This window comes from Pituophis catenifer, unplaced genomic scaffold, assembly GCF_029215685.1.
Source record: "Pituophis catenifer annectens isolate HBS135680 unplaced genomic scaffold, rPitCat1.0.hap2 SCAF_13, whole genome shotgun sequence".
Classification (NCBI taxonomy): domain Eukaryota; kingdom Metazoa; phylum Chordata; class Lepidosauria; order Squamata; family Colubridae; genus Pituophis; species Pituophis catenifer.
The window spans coordinates 15,928,817-15,944,871 of NW_027256893.1; the positions used below are offsets into that span (position 1 = coordinate 15,928,817).

Here is a 16,055-nt window from a genome sequence, read left to right on the forward strand (position 1 = left end):
AGGATAGGATAGGATAGGATAGGATAGGATAGGATAGGATAGGATAGGATAGGATAGGATAGGATAGGATAGGAAAGGAAAGGAAAGGAAAGGAATGGAATGGAATGGAATGGAATGGAATGGAATGGAATGGAATAGAATAGAATAGAATAGAATAGAATAGAATAGAATAGAATAGAATAGAATAGAATAGAACAGAACAGAACAGAACAGAACAGAACAGAACAGAACAGAAAAGAAAAGAAAAATAGAATAGAAGAATAGAAGAATAGAATAGAAAAGAAAAGAAAAATAGAAGAGAAGAGAAGAGAAAAATAGAAGAGAAGAGAAGAGAAGAAGAGAAGAATAGAATAGAAAAGAAAAGAAAAGAAAAAATAGAATAGAAGAATAGAGTAGAAGTGAAGAGAAGAATAGAATAGAATAGAATAGAATAGAATAGAATAGAATAGAATAGAATAGAATAGAATAGAATAGAATAGAATAGAATAGAATAGAATAGGAATTCTTTATTGGCCAAGTGTGATCGGACACACAAGGAATTTGCCTTGGTGTATACGCTCTCAGTGTACATAAAAGAAAAGATACATTCATCAAGAATCATATGGTACAACTCTTAATGATAGTCACAGGGAAACAGTCAATATAAATCTTAAGGATATCAGCAACAAGGTTACAAGTCATACAGTCATAAGCGGGAGGAGATGGGTGATAGGAACGATGAGAAGACTAATAGTAATAGTAACGCAGCCTAATGTGAATAGTTTGACAGTGTTGAGGGAATTATTTGTTTAGCAGAGTGATGGCGTTCGGGAAAAAAACTGTCCTTGTGTCTAGTTGTTCTGGTGTGCAGAACAACTAGACAACAACAATCGTTTTGAGGTTAGGAGTTGAAACAATTTATGTCCAGGATGCGAGGGATCTGTAAATATTCTCACAGCCCTCTTTTTGACTCGTGCAGTATACAGGTCCTCAATGGAAGGCAGGTTGGTAGTCATTGTTTTTTCTGCACCTGGATTGGGACCAGTGGTGTGGGATTCAAGTAATTTAACAACCGGTTCTCTGCCCGAATGATTTCTTCCCACAACCAGTTTGCCAAACTGCTCAGAAAGTTAACAACCGGTTCTCCCGAAGTGGTGCAAACTGGCTGAATCCCACCACTGATTGGGACCTGATTTCGTTCCTCCTTTTCAAGAAATCCAAACCGCGAGACAAAAGCTCTGAACCTTCTCCAGAGAAAGAGAAAAGAGAAACAGGCGTCTCACCTGTTTTGAACCCCGGCCCCACCCCACCCAGTGCTTCTTCAAGCCTCACCCAACCCAGAACCTCCTCAGAGCTAAAAAAAATAAATAAAGCTAAAATCTAATTGCCCATCCTGGCCTCCAGTCCTTCTTTGATTGTCTTGATAGCTGGAAAACTGGGACCAAGAATTCAGCCTCATCAGAGTTTCGCCCAGGTTCATATGCCAAGAGGGGCTCATCGCCAAGCCCTGGCATTCGTTCTCCTCTTGGCTGATTCTGCTGCTTCCAGTTCATGTTGGCCTCCTAAGCGCAGAGAGGAACGAGAAAGGGAACCGCAGATCTCTCCTCCCTTCTCCCCATGCCTGAGGCTGCCTTCACCAGCCAGGAAGTCTCCATGGACAGGCTGGCCTACAAATCTCATCATCGCTTGTTGGTCAACCATGGAAGCCTTGAGTTTGGAAATCGGCTGATGGGCCCAGAGGAAGATACAGCAGTGGCGATGGAAGCAAGGAATTCAGCTTCTTTAAAGGCCTGGAGACTAAAACACACGAAGACTGGTTGTAGGAACTGGGTATGGCTACTCTAGAGAAAAGAAGGACCGGAGTGCTAGGATAGCAGTGTTCCAGTATTTGAGGGAGCTGTCCCCAAAATGAGGAAACTTATTTTCCAAAGCCCCAGAAGGCAAAAGAAGAAACATTGGATGGAAGCTAATCGAGGAGAGAAGCAACGTGGAATGAAGGAGAAACTTCCTAACAGTTAGAACAATTAATGCCTCCAGAAGTTGTAAATGCTCCAGCACTGGAGGTTTTTGGGATTTTTTCTTTTTTGAAAGAATTTTTTTTTTATTTTTAAAACAAAACATAAAACATAAATCCATCATCCATACAATTGCAAACAGTGTGTCGGTCGGGTTTTTTTTTTTTTTTTTAATTTGATTTATATGCCGCCCTTCTCCGGAGACTCAGGGCGGCTTACAATGCGTTAAGCAATAGCCTTCATACTTTTGTATTTGTATATTTATACAAAGTCAGTTTATTGCCCCCACAATCTGGGTCCTCATTTCATCTACCTTTGAAAGGATGGAAGGCTGAGTCAACCTTGAGCCTTGGCGAGATTCGAACCAGCAGAAATTGCAGGCAGCTGTGTTAATAACAGGGTGCACTAAACCACTGTACTATCAAGGTTGCAAGTCTTTTGTGCTTCCTCACCATATTCGTTACTTACTAATTATCTAATTTCTCAGATTAATTACCAGTCTATTAAGTATCTTTGTAATATAATCCTCATTCGTCATTTATTTAATTCTGGCTTTCGCCTCTTCAAAATTATTTTCAAACCTTTCTATTATAACATTCATTTCTGAAAGTTTTTAAGAAGAGGTTGGCTAACCGTTTGTCTGAAAGGGGCTGTAGGGTTTCCTGCCTAAGCAGAAGGTCGGACTAGATGACCTCCAAGGCCCCTTCCAACTTTTGTGATTCTATTCTATTCAAAACACCACCCGGTCGAAGTGAGGGGGCCGGAGCTCGTCTCCTCACCCCCCCACCCCTCACCCTCACGGCCCTTTTGGACAGGAACATCCCAACGCCAGCGCCATCCTCCTTGGCAAGGCGGGGGCAGGAGGATGCTGAGCCCGGCAGGACGGCTTCCTGAGAGGGCAAGGGGGAAAGGAGGGGTCCTGCTGGCCCTCCTCGCCCCTCTCGTCCCCGAAGCTCCCCAGAGACGGAGCCCCCCCCTCCATTCCCTCTGCTTTCCCCCCCCCCCGCCCCCCCCCCCGCACAGAACACCCGAAGTCCAGAAAAGTTTCTGGCCGGGGCGATGGGGCCAGAGCCGCGCATGCGCCTCCGCTCACCAGCTCTCCAACGGACCCAGCGGCCAAGGCAGCAGATCCGCACCAGCGGCCGGGCAGGAGGCGATGGCTGGGGAGAACCAGCAGCGGACTCTCCGGAAAAGCATCGCGGCTCAGCAGCCGGCTCCGCAATCGCCGCCGCCGCCGCCGCCTCCCGGCAACAGCCCCCCAAGCGCCCCCCAAGCGCCCAGCCCGGACACGGAGCGAGTGGCGCTCAAGAAAGAGATCGGCTTGGTCAGCGCCTGTGCCATCATCATAGGTGAGGAAGGGGGGGGCAGCCACCCCCACCCCCCGCCACATCACCCTCCCCCACCCCCACCCCCCAGGCAGGGGGGTCTTTTCCCCCCCCCCGCGTCTCCCCCGGCTCCCCCTCCTCTTTTCTCTCTTTACAGGTTAACAGAGTTGGAAGGGGTCTGGTAGGTCATCTAGTCCACCCCCCACCCCCCCCAAGCAAGGGTGTCTTCCCTCCCCCTTTGGAAAAGCGTCTTCGCGGGCTCCCTCTCCTCTTTTCACTCTTTACAGATTAACAGAGTTGGAAGGGGTCTTGTAGGTCATCTAGTCCACCCCACATTCCCCAAGCAGGGGTGTCTTCCGCCCCCCCCTTTGGAAAAGGGTCTCCCCCCGGCTTAGGAAGTTGCTCTTGATGGCGCGTGGTCCTTTAAAAGAGGAGGGGGACAAGGGGGAGGGGGGAGGCTGCTCAGAGGAGGATTTCCCTCCCCCTCATTTCTCTTTATACAGATTAACAGAGTTGGAAGGGGTCTTGTAGGTCATCTAGTCCATCCCCGACCCGCCAGGCAGGGGTGTCTTCCCCCCCTCTCTTTGGAAAAGCGTCTCCCCCGGCTCCCTCTCCTCTTTTCACTCTTTACAGATTAACAGAGTTGGAAGGGGTCTTGTAGGTTATCTAGTCCACCCCCCACTCCCCAAGCAAGGGTGTCTTCCCCACCCCTCTCCGGTTTGGAAAAGCATCTCCCCTGACTTGGGAAGTTGCTCTTGGTGGCGCGTGGTCCTTTAAAAGAGGAGGGGGACAAGGGGGAGGGGAGAGGCTGCTCGGAGGAGGATTTCCCCCCCCCTCATTTCTCTTTATACAGATTAACAGAGTTGGAAGGGACCTGGTAGGTCATCTAGTCCACCCTCCACCCCCCCAGGCAGGGGTGTCTTCCCCCCCCCTTCGGAAAAGCGTCTTCGCCGGCTCCCTCTCCTCTTTTCAGTCTTTACAGATTAACAGAGTTGGAAGGGGTCTTGTAGGTCATCTAGTCCACCCCCCACCCCTCAAGCAGGGGTGTCTTCCCTCCCCCCCTCTCCGGTTTGGAAAAGTGTCTCCCCCCCCCCCCCCCGCTTGGGAAGTTGCTCTTGATGGGTAGTCCTTTAAAAGAGGTGGGGGACAAGGGGGAGGGGGGAGGCTGCTTGGAGGAGGATTCCCCCCCTCCTCTTTTCTCTTCATACAGATTAACAGAGTTGGAAGGGACCTGGTAGGTCATCTAGTCCACCACCCCCGGCAGGGGTGTCTTCCCCCCCCCTTCGGAAAAGCGTCTTCGCCGGCTCCCTCTCCTCTTTTCAGTCTTTACAGATTAACAGAGTTGGAAGGGGTCTTGTAGGTCATCTAGTCCACCCCCCACCCCTCAAGCAGGGGTGTCTTCCCTCCCCCCCTCTCCGGTTTGGAAAATTGTCTCCCCCCCCCCCCCCCGCTTGGGAAGTTGCTCTTGATGGGTAGTCCTTTAAAAGAGGTGGGGGACAAGGGGGAGGGGGGAGGCTGCTTGGAGGAGGATTTTCCCCCCTCCTCTTTTCTCTTCTTACAGATTAACAGAGTTGGAAGGGGTCTGGTAGGTCATCTAGTCCACCCCCCACCCCTCAAGCAGGGGTGTCTTCCCTCCCCCCCTCTCCGGTTTGGAAAAGTGTCTCCCCCCCCCTTGGGAAGTTGCTCTTGATGGGTAGTCCTTTAAAAGAGGTGGGGGACAAGGGGGAGGGGGGAGGCTGCTTGGAGGAGGATTCTCCCCCCCCTCCTCTTTTCTCTTCTTACATTTTAACAGAGTTGGAAGGGATCTGGTAGGTCACCTAGTCCACCACCACCACCCCCGGCAGGGGTGTCTTTCCCCCCCCCTTTGGAAAAGCGTCTCCCCCGGCTCCCTCTCCTCTTTTCTCTTCTTACAGATTAACAGAGTTGGAAGGGGTCTGGTAGGTCATCTAGTCCAACCCCCACCCCCCCAAGCAAGGGTGTCTTCCCTCCCCCCCTCTCCGGTTTGGAAAAGCATCTCCCCTGACTTGGGAAGTTGCTCTTGGTGGCGCATGGTCCTTTAAAAGAGGAGGGGGACAAGGGGGAGGGGAGGGGCTCCTCTTTTCTCTTCATACAGATTAACAAAGTTGGAAGGGGCCTGGTAGGTCATCTAGTCCACCCCCGACCCCCCAGGCAGGGGTGTCTTCCACCCCTCCCTTTGGAAAAGGGTCTCCCCCCCCCCGTTTGGGAAGTTGCTCTTGGTGGCGCGTGGTCCTTTAAAAGAGGAGGGGGACGAGGGGGGAGGCTGCTTGGAGGAGGATTTTCCCCCCTCCTCTTTTCTCTTCTTACAGGTTAACAGAGTTGGAAGGGGTCTTGTAGGTCATCTAGTCCATCCCCACCCCCCAAGCAGGGGTGGGGGTGGGGACAAAGGGGAGGGGGTAGGCTGCTTGGAGGAGGATTTCCCCCCTCCTCTTTTCTCTTCTTACAGATTAACAGAGTTGGAAGGGACCTAGTAGGTCATCTAGTCCAACCCCACCCCCCAAGCAGGGGTGTCTTACCCCCCCACCCATTTGGAAAAGCGTCTCCACCCCCCCCCTTCTGGGTTTGGGGCCCCCAAATTCCATTCAAACCATGGGCAACCGCATTGCTTTCTCCTGGAGCCATTTCTCATGTGGTTCAGTCCTCCACTGGATTTTGGGGGCAGTTTAACAACTTCCTGCAGTCCATTTTGCCTCCTTAAGTAGCTTTTGGAGATCCTCAAACGCCTTTTTGCCCTGTTAATGTTTCCTATTTATGAATGCAGATTTATTTATTTAGCGGATCATACATGGACTTGCAATAGTCTGCATTTCCCCTAGATTAATAATGCTTCCATTTGTGAAGGCAGATATTTATTTGTTTGTTTTATTTATTTATTTTATTTTATTTCTATACCGCCCTTCTCCTGCGGGACTCAGGGCGGTGTACAGCCGAGATAAAACATTGCATATAAAATTTAAAAACAGTTTAAAAAACAATTAAATAATTTCGGCCCCAGATTTAAAACAACCCAATTAAAACCGAATTCAATTAAAACTGAGAGGATGGGATCAAGCCAGCCCAGCTAGATGGAATAGGTGTGTTTTCAGGGCCCGACGAAAAGTCCGGAGGTCTGATATCGTGCGTATCTCAGGGGGCAGGTCATTCCAGAGGGTGGGTGCTGCCACAGAAAAGGCTCTCCCCCTGGGGGTCACCAGCCGGCACTGTCTGGCCGACGGCAGCCTGAGGAGGCCCTCTCTGTGCGAGCGAACCGGTCGGTGGGAGGCTATTGGCGGCAAAAGGCGGTCTCACAGATTAGGAGGGGGAGGCAAGTAAACAGAGGGTCTCAAAACAGTAACTGTCCATCTGAACTACAATTTGTCCACCACGTTTTAGCCGGTCTTGTTGTGCACACCAAGCCAGTGGATTTCGTTGTGGAAAGTCAGAAACTTTGGTCAAGTCAGTGAGCCGTGCTTCAGTTAATCCTCTCTAAAACTTTCTAAAATCTAAATCCATCACGTGAGCATCACTAATGAGTGAAGATGTTACGGTGGTCTCCGAGGGGGGGGTAAATTAACCCAGAATCTGAGAGTTGTTTTGCTTTTTTTTTTTTTTTTTTTCTTTTTTTAAATCTTGGGAGCCGTCTGGAAAAGGGCAGATCCTTCAGAGGGCAGTTTTGGGAGACAGAGCCCTACTCTGATTGATCATTCCAATTATGTAAATGCCACCAATAATGTCTTTGCCAGCCTGGGAGTGCTGGATTTTTGTGACAGCAGCTTTGCCGTTGACTATTTAGGGCTTTTTCCAAGGCAGCACACCAACACAGGGTGTTTTAATTGTCTTTGGGTAAGCTTCTGTAGCAAAGTAGGCTGTTATTTTAAGCCCTAGAGAGAAACAAGTAGACATGTGTGCCTGTGAATTCATTGTGATGCAGTTTTTACTGAGTAAATCCAGGGGTGGGCTACTGGGAGTTCGCAGGGGTTCGGGAGAACCTCTAGCTAAGATTCTGTGCAGTTCTGAGAACCCCCAAATCCCACTCCTGTCTGGCGTTCTAGTGTTTACTTTCGAGAATGTTACAACCTCTTTCAATCAACTGGGGGAAAGAAGTAGCCATTTTTTCAGATTTGGAATGGGATGCTAGTCATATCCTACCAAATGGAAGCCCAAGGCTCTCCAAGCCGATTAGGGCTTTATACAACCGTTATTAATAATTATTTTTTATTTGACTCTCTTAATTTTTTTTGAGATGACTCTAGGCCAGGGGTCTGCAACCTTAAACACACAAAGAGCCATTTGGACCTGTTTCCCACAGAAAAGAAAACACTGGGAGCCACAAAACCTGGGTGGGTGTGGCCAACTCAACATCACTCACTTCCACCAGTCACATGACACCCCCCCCCCCCAACCAAGCCTACCCAGGCAGTCATTAGGGCAGAGAACCAGTTGTTAAAAAAACACCGGGAACCACAAAACCCTTTTGACATCTCTCTCCCTCCCTCCCCCCTCTCTCCTTCTCTCTCCCCCTCTCTCTCTGTATGTCTGTATCTCTCTCTCTCTCTCCCCATCTCTTTATTTGCCCCAGGCGAGGAGTGACTGGGAGGGGAGGGCGAGGAGTGGGGGGGCAGAGGGCCCAAAGAGCTGTATGCGGCTCCGGAGCCGCAGGTTGCTGACACCTGCTCTAGGCAGAGTACATCATAAAACATGGACAGAAAGCCATTCTAGAGGGCCTCTTCTGACAAGCAGAGTGAGGGGAAAAAACTAGTAAGAGTTTCACAGAGCTCATGTGTGCAGATAGAAGAGAATATTTGTAGCTCAGGGTTGAACTTTGGGCTCTTGGTGCTCTTTGAGCTCGGTGGCTTTCTTGCAGACATTTCATTACCAAACCAGTTAACGTCATCAGTGCACTGATGCAGCACGGATGACATTCCTAGTTTGGTAATGAAACATCTGCTACAAAACCGTCAAGCTAGGAAAAGCACTAAGGACCCCACAGTTCCCTACATTGTTAGCTATTGTTACTGGATTGCCATCTTCAGTGCGTTTTGAAATACACCCATGATAAACTTATCATATGTGTCCATGACAGACTACATGTGTGTCCAAAGAGAAAACTATCATCCCCTTAATAACTAGGAAACGAGACATGAAAGAAAATGCAACTTGCACCAGGGGTGGGTTGCTGGGGATTTGCAGGGGTTCGGGAGAATCTCTAACTAAGATTGTGTGCAGTTCGGAGAACTCCCAAATCCCACTCCTGGCTGTCCCTGCCCACCCCATCCCGCCCCTCCCAGGAGTCCCCATGCAGCCCGTTTTGGATGCAGGTAAGTGCAGGGTGCGCACAGAGGCTCGGGGAGGGCAAAAAACGGGCCTACCGGAAGTTCAGGAAGGCTGGAAATGGGCCTGTTTCCAGTCTCCAGAGAGTCTCCCCTGGAACCTGGGGAGGTCGTTTTCGCCCTCCCGGAGGCTCGAAAAAAGCCTCCAGAGGCTGGGGAGAGCAAAAATGCTCCCCCCTCCCACCATGGTGCAGGAGGCTGACTAGGCCACGGCCACCCAGCAACCAGGCAGAGAACCCCTTGCTAAAATTTTTGAAGTCCATCCCTGACTTGCATCCTGAATTTTCAGCCAGGTTCATGCTTCTTACTATTGTTTTTTTTTTTTTTAAACACCATTGTTACAAAAGCCACATCTGTTGAGTTGGGTGAATGTTCCACTAAGAAACAGAGAATAGCTTATTATAATTACTAATCTCTTCCTCTCTTCCACTCCTGCCTTGTTAAAAATATTCACGAAGAGTTCTAAGTTTGATCCTTGCCTTCCTTTTTTGTCACCAAATTGTTACAGACCGTGAATCATCATCTGTTGCGCAGGAGTGTTTTTAGAGATGAGAGTTTAGCGCTTCGGCTGACTTCCTTAAGCATGTCCTACTTGAGCCTTGTGGTTTTCTCAAGAACCTTCCAGATTAAATTCTGTATTAAAATCCAGATTGTGGCCATAAATCGAGGACTACCTATACTTCCGCAGCCATGGCCAGGGATTTATTGGCAATGCCAACACTTATCAGGGTTCCAAGTAACATCCCCAACGCAGGTCCTGGAAGACATCTTTTACTTTGGATCTTCAGGGCTGACACTGCCATCATCCCAAACCAGGGCTGTAAAAGAAAGTCACTTGCAGGGTTCCAAGGACCCCCCCACAAAATAAACCTTCAAGGCTTGAGGTTCCTCAAAGTTCCAATTTATTAGAGCTGTCATGTTGGCACATCTGGGAAAACCCGAATCTGAAAGCTTCCAGGTTTTCCACACCCAGCTGACAGTTCACAGCACATCACATTGTCCAACCAACTCTTCACACTCAACTGGATACAATCTTCACGTAGTCTCCATCAGACGCAGGCAAAAGTGTCCTTGAATACGGAATGTTGTTATGACTAACTTTCGACCGCTCCAACTACAACCCCCTCCCCAGCTAAAATATGTGGCAGTGAAGAAGCAAAAAAAGAAAATGGTCTTCCAAAACTGACAGTCGCATTTCAACTCCAAATTCCTAGTCAAACGTGAAGTCTATTCGTAAAGGAACTGCACATTTCAAGGTCTGACTTTCTTCTCGTTAGAAAAGGGTGATACGTCTTGTGTGAATGCGTAGAGGTCATCTTGCTCAGCACCTGGAAGGCTTAAGCACTTTGGCTTCTTGTAGGAACAGCTTGTTTGTGCTCTAGATGAAAATACTTGGTACAAAAATTCCAGGCACACTATTGTTGTTGTTAGTTGAGAAGTTATGTCCGACCCATCGTGACTCCATGGACAATGTTCCTCCAGGCCTTCCTGTCCTCTACCATCCTCTGGAGTCCATTGAAGCTCACGCCGACTGCTTCGGTGACTCCATCCAGCCACTTCGTTCTCTGTCGTCCCCTTCTCCTTTTGCCCTCAATCTTTCCCAGCATTAGGCTCTTCTCCAATGAGACCTTCCTTCTCATTAGGTGGTCAAAGTATTTGAGTTTCATCTTCAGGATCTGGCCTTCTAAAGAGCAGTCAGGGTTGATCTCCTCTAGGACTGACCAGTTGGATCGCCTTGCAGTGCAAGGGACTCGCAGGAGTCTTCTCCAGCACCATAGTTCAAAGGCCTCAATTCTTTGGCGCTCAGCCTTCCTTATGGTCCAACTTTCACAGCCATACATTGTTAGGCAAACTGTTAGGAAATACAATTTCCCCCTGCCTCATTGCAGATCTTTCAGGCTCGATTCCCCCCTGCCTCATTACAGATCTTGGATACACGGTTAGGTGCCCTATTGAAAAAAAAAATTAAGAACTTGGCAAGAATTCTTTAGAGTGCCCTCAAATGCCACTGCAACTGGAAGGAATCAAGCCTGTTGGCCCTGAGTGAAGCCTTGGAGGAAATTAATAAATTTGGACTTAAGACTAATTAATCTCATGTTGCCCATGTGATTGAAAAGCACGGCAGCAGCTGGCAGTATTTTGACTTTCCAGCTCAGTGCTGAAGGTCGGACTTGAACTTTCAGAAATCAGACCATCAAGCAGACCTTTGTGTAAAGCCAAGGATTTTACAATTTCCTACCTGAGGTCTTTGGGAGAAGGGTGTTTCGTTGGGAGCCCATTTGAAATGAAGCAGGTACAGAAGGAGAAGTGCTGTGGACACATTTGGGGGGGATTGTTTTTGAAGGTGCTAATTTCTGGTGCTCTCTGAGCTTGATAGTTTTCTTGCAGACATTTCATTACCAAAGTAGGTAACATCATCAGGGCACTGATGTTACCTAATTAGGCAATGTAACGTCTGCAAGAAAACCACCGAGCTCAGAGACCACAGTTTAATCCTGGGCTACAAATATTCTCTTTTATCGGCACTAATTTTTTTCCCCACCTTTGCTCTTCTAATGATCAGAACTTCACAGGCTAGAAACTGGGAGACTGTGAGTTCTAGTTCTGCTTTAGGGATGAAGCCAACTGGGTGACTTTGGGCTGTTCTCTCTCTCCACCCTAGGAAGGAGGCAGTGACAAACCACTTCTGAAATCCTGTCCAAAAAAAGTGCAGAGACATATCCAGGGAGTCGCCAGGAGTTAAGTCTCCTCTTATATACCTTGTTAGTTTTAATAACTCATGCTTTAGTTTTAACTCATGCTCTCGTTACTTCCCGCTTGGACTACTGCAATGCTCTCTACATGGGGCTCCCCTTGAGGAGCACCCGGAGGCTCCAGCTGGTCCAGAATGCGGCCGCGCGGGTGGTTATGGGAGCGACGTGGCGCTCCCATGTGACCCCCCTCCTGCGCGAGCTGCACTGGCTCCCGGTGGTCTTCCGGGTGCGCTTCAAGGTTTTGGTTACCACCTTTAGAGCGCTCCATGGCATCGGACCGGGATATCTACGAGACCGCCTTCTGCTACCAATAGCCTCTCACCGACCAGTACGCTCCCATAGAGAGGGGCTCCTCAGGGTGCCGTCGGCCAAACAGTGTCGACTGGCGGCCCCCAGGGGGAGAGCCTTCTCTGTTGGGGCACCTACCATCTGGAACGAGCTCCCCCCAGAGATACGGAAGATCCCGGACCTGCGCACGTTTCGCTGTGCTCTCAAAACTTTTCTATTTCAGCAAGCTGGCCTGGCCTAACTCCCATCTTTTAAATTTTTAAATTTTTTAATTCGTGATTTTACAAATTGGGTGTTTTAATCTGTGTTTCGGCCGAAATATTTAATAATTTTAAGGGATTTTTTAATATTTGTATTATCTGTATTTTATCTTGGCTGTTCACTGCCCTGAGTCCTTCGGGAGTAGGGCGGTATAGAAATTTGATTAATAAATAAATAAATAAATAAATAAAATAATATTGAAACACTCTGGAAGAAGGATTCTATTTTGTGCAGTCGTGTTTCTTTCCCCAGTATTTTACATCATGACTCCTTTTCGTAAGGGCAGTGTTTTAAAAATAAATTGCAAAATAATTAAACAGGGAAGGATAGATTCCAAGGAGATTACCACTGATTTGATTTTTTTTTAAAAAAAAAAGGGGGAGGAGGGGAAATGTTGACAATAGATTTATTCACTCTCATTTGTGACTTGCTGAAAGTGATCCTATTCTGGCTTGCCAGACCTGACTTGGTGATTGAACTCAAGAAACTCCCTTGCATAACTGCCCAGACTGTATCCCGCCTTGACTAACTGTGAAACATTTTTTTTTTTAAAAACCTCCTAATAAAATGCAAGCCGCATCACCCAAATTTGGCAAGGTGTGAGCAGCAGGATGTCAGAAAGAAGAAGAAAAAGCAGAGGGTTCGGAAGAAGCTTAAAACACACATCACAGAACATACGTGTTTCTAACAGAAGAATGAACAATGACCTGTAGCAAAAGGAAGGAGTTATTTAAGAACTGTGTCGAAGCAAAATGGACAGAAGATAAGTTAAAATTAGATCGAACTCAGGAAGATATGTGCTTCTCCTGTCTGTAAACAAAGTGCAGACTTCACATTGCTAAATTCAAAAGAGGTTTTGTTGTTGTTAGTTGTGAAGTCGTGTCTGACCCATCGCAACCACATGGACAACGTTCCTCCAGGCCTTCCTGTCCTCTGCCATCCTCTGGAGTCCATTTAAGCTCACGCTGACTGCTTCAGTGACTCCATCCAGTCACCTCATTCTCTGCCGTCCCCCGTCCCCTTCTTCTTTTGCCCTCAATCGTTCCCAGCATTAGGCTCTTCTCGAGTGAGTTAGTCCTTCTCATTAGGTGGCCAAAGTCTTTGAGTTTCATCTTCAGGATCTGGCCTTCTAAAGAGCAGTCAGAGTTGATCTCCTCTAGGACTGACCGGTTTGATCGCCTTGCAGTCCAAGGGACTCGGAGGAGTCTTCTCCAGCACCAGAGTTCAAAGGCCTCAATTCTTTGGCCTTCTCAGTCTTCCTTATGGTCCAACTTTCACAGCCATCCATTGCAACTGGGAAAACCATAGCCTTGACTATACACACTTTTGTTGGCAGGGTAATGTCTCTGCTTTTTAGTAAGCTGTCTAGATTTGCCATATCTAGATAAAAAAGGTTTAGGGCTGTGCAAAACCTTTGAAGGGGATGCCTTTGAAAGCACGTTGGTCTGAATGAAACTTCCCTCCCTCCTCCAAGACTTAAAGCAGCCATATTTTTTGGGGAAGGCTTTCATGTATGTCCAGTCCATATGGATGTATGCACACAAAATACTTCCAGTGAAGCAAAGCAGGTTTTACACACCCATGCAGAAGTTCTGGAGACAGTCTTTGAAGCAGATGTGTGTCTTCCAAAGAATGTGGCTGCTCATATCAAAGAATGTGATTGAATGGTAGGTAATATTTTAAAAGCTGGACTCCTCCGTACTCAAATGCTGAGAGTCTTCTGAGTAAAGAAAAGACAAGGAATTGAGTCAAAAGCCTACCTGATTGTCAACACGAAGAGGAGGCTCATAGATAAGAATCAGACAGGGGAAGGACAGTGGTTTGTTGCAAATCAGAATGGCTTGGGAGAGTTAGCTCCTGGTGGACCTTATCTAACATGCTTCCTAAAGCAGGAGTGTCCATGCTGGCTGTTGAATTCTGGGAGTCGGCGTTCACAAGTTGCCCAGATTGGACATCCTGCCCTAAAGCATCTTTATCGTTGCTAAACTTGGTGCTATCTCAAACCTACAGATATCGTAATCTTCATGGTCATGGATGTCATTGGTACATTAATAATAATAATAATAATAATAATAATAATAATAATAATAATAATGGAAAAAGAAAATCGTGTGTTGTCCCGATTGTAATTGGAGCCCTCGGAGCAATACCCAAAGGGCTACCCCGCTATTTAGAAATTCTAAATTTGCCAGACTTGAACATTTTGACTCTACAAAAAACCACCTTACTCGGAACAGCTTACATCCTCCGACGATACCTTAAAGTTCCTAGGTCCTTGGTTAGGACTCGAGCTGCTGAGCTATTAACCAGCCTCAAAGGCTGTGAATCTCACTAAAGATTAACCAATAAATAATAATAATAATAATAATAATAATAATAATAATAATAATAATAATAATAATAATAACTTTATTGTCATTGTACGTGTATACACAGTATACCCATACAACAAAAATGCTTCAGAATTCACCAGGGCAAAGGCTGTCATTCCAAGCTGTAGCTGAAGGATCTCTTAATAAAAAAAAAAAACATGCTTATTCATTGAAACAAAGAACATGAGCACCACTGTTGTGACGTAGGCGCAAGTTGTGACGTAGTTATTACCAGACACAATCAGTCCTAAACAAACATATTTTATTAGAATAGCTGAGAATTACTTCATTCTCAGCTTAGTCCAAATTAATTCCAAAACTTCATAAACAGTCCTTCGGCCTTATCACCAACCTTTGTCTTCTTTGGCACCCTGCCAAAGGCTTTTCTTGGCAAAACCCCACAAAGTTCAGAAGCAAGGGACGCCGACAAGAAACAAATGTAACAACATTGCTTTCCTACAAAGATCCCAAGAGCTGTTGCTCCTCTTTTAAGACTTCTGGGAGGGGCCAATCATCTCCTGGCCTTACTCCTGAGCCGTCCTTTTTGCTTTAGCTGCTCTTTCCTTCTGGCAGCTCTTCGCATGCGTGCACTAGGGACAGGCTCCTCCTGTTCCTCTGCCTCTCTGCTATCCGCCTCTGGAGGCTCCGGAGTCCGCGCATCACTCCCAAATGGCCCTGGCCCCATCTCTGCCTCCGACGGGCCTTCCCCTGACTCCAGGACTGGCCCATTGTCCTCCCCAGCCTCCTCACTGTCTGACTCCGTTGCCAGCTCCGCAGGCTGCTGGCGGACCACAACAACCACTAAACTCAAGCTACTCACAGTATGTTCTCTTTTCCCCAACAAAGTATCACTCGCTGAACCATCTTGTATTTATTGTAAGTGGCTATACTGTATTGGACAATCAGGCATTCTGTGGGAGATCATCTAAGGTCTTCTTCACCTTGGCAGTGTTACAGAGAGTCATGCTGTCCGATGAATGACTGGGTCTGGAATGATTTACGGCGGAATTTCTCAAAATCGCTGGGAACAAAAAGGGCTTTCTTTAAGATCAAATATGTCCAACTGCTGTGTTTGCCAATTCTACCCATACTCACTCATCTTGGCTTTGAAGAACATTAGCGAAGTATTTTTGAGCAAAGAAAAGATTTTTGCGTTATTTTTGTTTGCTTGGTCGGTGATAATCAACAACGGAGACTGTTGGGGATACAAAGTTAAATTCTGGTTAAAACGTAAGCAAATGTGTCGAAAGCTTTATAGGCTTTATCATGTCTGACACATTTCTTGCCTGCTCAAAATTCTTGAATATTTAAGGTGCACCTATGGTTTGTCATGGCAAAGAGTGGCTTAGGACAAGCATATTTTGCAACTCCAGTCATACTATGATTTTGGATGCTAGTTTAGCAGCTTACGTCAACTAAACTTTTATCAATATCAAGCCTTAACAAGCATTAGATTCCATTTTCCTAAGAATTATATTTAGGCTTATTTATGGCTGGTAATAGTTGACACCATCTTGATGGCACATAAAGAATCAATCTTATTTAGAAGATGGAAACCTAGACTCAAATATCTCCGTTTCATATGGAGTATGGGTCTCCTTGCTGTTGTTCAAAAGCTTCATTGTTCAACTTGATGTTCCTCAAGAAAATGCTAACCTTTTCATTGTAATATAGCCATGCATCCTGCTAAGCCATAGCACAGCTTCTTTGTGGCTACCCATGATAAATGGCTTAG

The 16,055-nt window shown here is 47.0% G+C and overlaps 1 protein-coding gene across 1 annotated transcript in view; it reads left to right on the top strand.

Annotated features, from left to right (window-relative positions):
• The first annotated feature begins 3,150 nt into the window (after positions 1 to 3,150).
• Positions 3,151 to 16,055, top strand: part of SLC7A10 (solute carrier family 7 member 10) — a 33,136-nt gene continuing 20,231 nt past the window's right edge. The window contains exon 1 of the mRNA XM_070952676.1: positions 3,151 to 3,343. Within this exon, the coding sequence (XP_070808777.1) occupies positions 3,151 to 3,343 (193 nt within the window). The remainder of the gene's footprint in view (positions 3,344 to 16,055) is intronic.